At 35.5% G+C, this 5,111-nt stretch overlaps 1 protein-coding gene across 1 annotated transcript; it reads right to left on the minus strand.

Annotated features, from left to right (window-relative positions):
• Window positions 1–488: 488 nt before the first annotated feature.
• Window positions 489–2,840, minus strand: LOC144224177 (protein cornichon homolog 1-like). The gene is made up of 2 exons (XM_077755046.1): window positions 2,463–2,840; window positions 489–500 (listed from the first exon to the last, which is right to left on the minus strand). The coding sequence occupies exons 1-2, from the start codon at window positions 2,838–2,840 to the stop codon at window positions 489–491; spliced, it is 390 nt and encodes a 129-aa protein (XP_077611172.1).
• Window positions 2,841–5,111: the final 2,271 nt, after the last annotated feature.

Genomic DNA, 5,111 nt, shown 5'->3' on the forward strand with positions numbered 1-5,111 from the left:
CTGTAGAAGCGCAGTGTCCAGCAGCTCTTCTGTGGTAATCATACCTTAGCTGAGTAGAAAGAAGCAAACACCTGTTGCTTTAAAAAAAAAACAACAAACCTCAGGATGATCAAATGAACTAAAAGTGTGGGGTTTTTTTGAAAGACACAAGATCCAATAGGGTTTGTATTCCATAGTCTATATGAATAGAAAGATGTAGGTGAGTTGCTTATTTATCAGTCGTATCCATATATCATGACATTGATTAATGTGCTATTATTGTGTCATTAGCCAGACAATATTATGAGGAGGTCCCATAAATATGTATGTTTCTCAGAAATAAACCTAGGAATTTAGATTAGTTTGATAACCATTTAATGTGGTTTTGTCCAGCCCAGTTATGGGTTTGGAGGCAACTCTAAAAAACACACACACACACACAGAAAACGATTGTGTGCATATATATTAGCACTGACCATAGTTGTTGTAACACAATATAAATTATAGTTTCAAGAGATTAGTTTTCAAGCCTCATCTTTTTGCACTCTTCCCTCCAATACATGGAAGTCCCCTGAACACACTGTATTCTATCATATCCAGGCTTCCTATTTTAAGCTGAATTGCCCATTTGTGGTAATTTATCTAACCTGCAAAATATGTATAATGTGCCTAACATATAGAGTTTTGTAAGGATTAATTGTAATAACATAAGTTTAAACAGAAAACTAGAAAATGCTGTAGAAATGGTTGTAATTATTTTCTAAATGTAAACATAAGAAACATGAAGATTTCAAGTATGTAGTATGTGTCTGTGAGCAAGACAATAAGTAGTTGCTTTTTCTTTCTGAACAATTGCAATGTGCCAGACACTTTGCTAAATTCTTTGCATACATTATCTCATTTAATTTTTACAACACCTCAATGAAGTAGGTACTATCACTATCTCATTTTACAAATGAAAAGATGGAATTTTTCAAAGACAAATAGTTAGAATAGGATAAATTCAAGGTCTGTTGAATCCAAAACCCATGCTACCCTCTCTTGCCTCTAAGTGAATAGATGATACCAAGATATAAGGTACTGTCCATGCATGTCAGATACTTCCAACTGTGTTAAGGAAACTACAGGTAACCATAGATGAAACTCTTTACCTTTTCCCTTGTGTGATCTATAAAAATAAAAAGTTATTTAATTTTCTGTTTTCTTGTAGAATTGTTAGTGACTTTTAAAACTCCCTACTCTTTATGTTTGGAGTATCTAACACAGTTGTTCTTTCTTAACCAGGGATGCATATCATTATTGTTTGGGTTACATTTTAAAACACATATTTGAAAATTACCACAAGAAATTCTGATTTATTATTCTTGACTGAGAACCATTGTCCTATAAGAAATCAATATCATACACACCAACCTAATAAGTTAAAAAAGCAGGGATGGTAATGTTGTTTTAACTGATTCCTGACAGTAAAATAGCAACCAAACAAAAAAGGTAAGTAGGATCTGTGACTGAAAGACCTGAATTTTAGGCTTTTTTTTTAACTGACAATAATATGTCTTTATTATGGATTAAGCAAGTATAAGAAAGAGCTATTTGTAATCTTTAAAACAATGCACTAAAAATAAGTTAATTTCAGAGTTTTATTTTATTGCACTAAAAGAACAGTAGGACAGTTATACAAGGTTTTCTCTCATTCAGTTTTGAAAATCTAAAGTACTTGCAAATTCTTAAGAATACCTTTGCCAACAGATTAGTACATTAAGCATAATAACCAATTTCTTAATAAGTAATGTCTTACAAATTAGAACACATTTAAAATAGCTTTAAATGCATTCTTTACAAGTAATTCAGCATATATTTTTATATCATATTCACTTATGCTTAAGAATTAAAGCAAGTATATTACTCTGATGGAAATAATGGGAAATCTCTCACTCATGCAATAAACAGGGATAATATTCAAGTTGAAGGGGAGAAAAATCCCAGTTTTTGTATTTTGTAAGTGCATCCATATATAATCACATATATGATAAATTAAGAAACCCATGAAGTTCTCCACAAGTCAGATATATATTTTCAGTTCATCAGAAGCACCTGATATCTACAGCTAATTTACAATTAGATGGCACTTCAACGAAACCAAAATGAGCCCTACAAGTTCCTATAAATGAAAGCTTCCAATGGACTAAGGATAGTCAATAATTAATGCAATCATTCAAGGGATTATGGCTGTTCCTTAAGGAGTGTAAGTTCAAACCTGTCAACACCAGAGGTAATCATTTAATATTAATTTATATGTAATTCCATTTAAATTCTTTATCCAAGTATAACATATGAAAACAGTCTTTCCACAAGCAAAAAATGTGGAAACATTTAAAAAATAAAGAATCATTTTTTTAAGTAACTGATCAGATTCCACGATTCCATAGGCTACTCTTAGAAACAGGATCTTGTTGGAGAGAATCCTTTCATTTGGTGTCTTTAAAAAAAGACAATTTGCACCAGCCTTCTTTCTGACAATACGCTAAAATGTCTGCATTCGTAATAGTTGTAGGATCATTGAGTCCTGGTCCACTCATCACTGGCCTACTCATATACCTCCAAATATGATATGCCGAGAGGGGCATATTGAGACCCAGCATAAGCCATTTTGCTGCACAAAGAAACATGACACAGAAGAAAGCATGGATGAGGTACTCTGGAAGTACAAGAGGATTCAGGGTATTACACTGGTCTATGGGATTCTTGTAATCAGTCTTCAGTTCATCAAATGCTATAATGTGCCAGATGGCGCAGAAGATGAGCGTGACAGTGAGCAGCAGCACCAGCATGTAGCAGAAAGCTGCGAACGTGAACTTCATGGCCAGGAAGGCGGAGCAGGGAGCAGCACCGATGCCAGTGGAGAAAGGCGGCACAGGCAATTTTAGGCTTTTTGAGCAAAAGTATCTGATTGCTTTTTCTTTTGATTTGGAAAAAAAGAAAAGCATACAAGAATAAGATAAGTTTATGGAAATGGAGAAGAGAGAGATGGTTGTAGCTAGAAGTGAATGAAATAGATATACAGAAGGTCTCTTTGTAATAGAAGAGACACTGTGCTTACAGGCTAAAAATAAATAGATAGAGTGAAAGGCTAAAGAAATGGGCACACCCTTCTGCTGAGAGTAAGGTTTGGGAGGAAATTTAAATTGTGAAGAAAAAGGAAATACAATTGGAGTAGTTCAACAACAAGTACAGTGATCAAAGGTAATGATAAAGGTGAGATTGAATGCTATCATCTCATTATGGTACTACTCCACAGAGATTTCTTTCAATTTTTAATTATTCAGGTGTAACAGTAAATATGGCAGACAGTTCAATTAATCCAGGACTGGAAATTTTGAAGGACAAATGCAAAAGTAGGACAAGTGGCCAAGATAATTAAGGATGATAGTAAGAAAATGAAATAATGAGTCATGGTGGAATACACTGGCTAGAAAAGGAAACAAATTCATTAGGGGCTAACAAAGTGGGTGAAAATGAAGTACCTGGAACTGACGTATTCAATGAGGTCATAGAGTATATACAGTAAGGAAGAAGAGAGACAATGGTACGAAAAGAAGTCATAAAAAGTAGGTTATTCAATTTCAGTATTTCAGAAATGAAACAGTTATGAGTGATGGCAGGATTTATGATGTGGGGAACAGTGGCTAGAGTGGCAAGAAAAAAATGGTAGTTATTTATTGCACATGTAAATATAGATTCACCAAGCATGGTGGCATTAGGGTATAGAAGAAAACATAGGAGAACCAATACCTGTAATGAATATTAAGTAGTGACCAAAAGTTTTTAAAACATCACAAAAGAGAATAAAAGAAATATACAACTGAATTGCAGAGACATTAGAATGATATTTTAATATGAGAACAAAAAAGTTACAGTTTGAATGAAATATTGGTAATAAAAAGTATGTACTCCCACCTCATGATCTTGTGTACATGAAATAAGCAGCTTTAACAGAAGTACGAATTAAAATTCCTTTTTTAAAAAATTTATTTATTTTGAGAGAGAGATAAAGAAAGAATCCCAAGCGGGATCCATGCTCTGAGCACAGAGCCTGAAGGGGGGGGCTCAGTCTTAAGAACCATGAGATCATAACGTGAGCCAAAGTCAAGAGTCAAACACTTCACTGACTGAGTCACCCAGGTGCCCCTGAAATTCTTAGTGGCAATATACACTTGAAAAGAAAAAGAAATGGGACAACTCAGGAGATTTAGAGAGGGGAATCTAATGGGCATCCTCACCAAGAAACCACTGCTGAAATGAATGAACATCAATCACTTTGGGCCTTTGTGTTACTTCATTCTTAATATTCAAATCTAGAAAAGATTTGATTTGTCATACATATGAATTCCTCAATATATATGAATATATATCCTGACCTTGTCCATTTTAGATGCATCCATAGTTTTTTGGAACTCTATCCCCACATTAGTTGACCCTTAAACAGTGCCAAGTTTAGGGATGCCAACTACTCATGTAGTAAAAAATCTGATTATAACTTTTGACTCCCCAAAAACTTAACTACTAATAGCTTGCTGTTGCCTGGAATCCTTACCAATAACATAAAGAGTAAATTGATACATATTTTGTATGTTATATGTACTATATGCTATATTATTAAAACAAAATATGTAGGGGTGTCTGGATGGTTCAGTCGGTTGAGCCTCCGACTTCGGCTCAGGTCATGATCTCACGACTTGTGGGTTCGAACCCGGCATTGGGCTCTGTGCTGACAGCTAGCTCAGAGCTTGGAGCCTGTCTTGGGATTCTGTGTCTCCCTCTCTCTCTGACTCTCCCCTGATGATGCTGTCTCTATCACACTCTCAAAAATAAAAAAAAAAATAAGTGGGGGGGGCAAGATGGCGGAGAAGTAGGGAACTCCTTACATTTCACTCACCCCTAGATCTCACACGGAGAAGGCCTGAAGCTATAGGAACACTTACAGAATCCAAGAGTTTGGGAGGAAAAGGAGACAGAGTCCGCTGAGAGAACCTTCTAGCGTGAGTGCCAACTGGAGAAGATAAAATCGGGCCAGGACCACAGACACAGGGGGTGGGATCCCCCACTGCGGGGAGTCTAGAGGTGAATGAGAG

This window comes from Crocuta crocuta, unplaced genomic scaffold (genome assembly GCF_008692635.1).
Source record: "Crocuta crocuta isolate KB4526 unplaced genomic scaffold, BGI_CrCroc_1.0 scaffold252, whole genome shotgun sequence".
NCBI lineage: Eukaryota > Metazoa > Chordata > Mammalia > Carnivora > Hyaenidae > Crocuta > Crocuta crocuta.

Excerpts from the sequence above, each read along its gene's own strand:
- LOC144224177 (XM_077755046.1), bottom strand. The coding sequence starts at position 2,840 with ATGAAGTTCACGTTCGCAGCTTTCTGCTACATGCTGGTGCTGCTGCTC.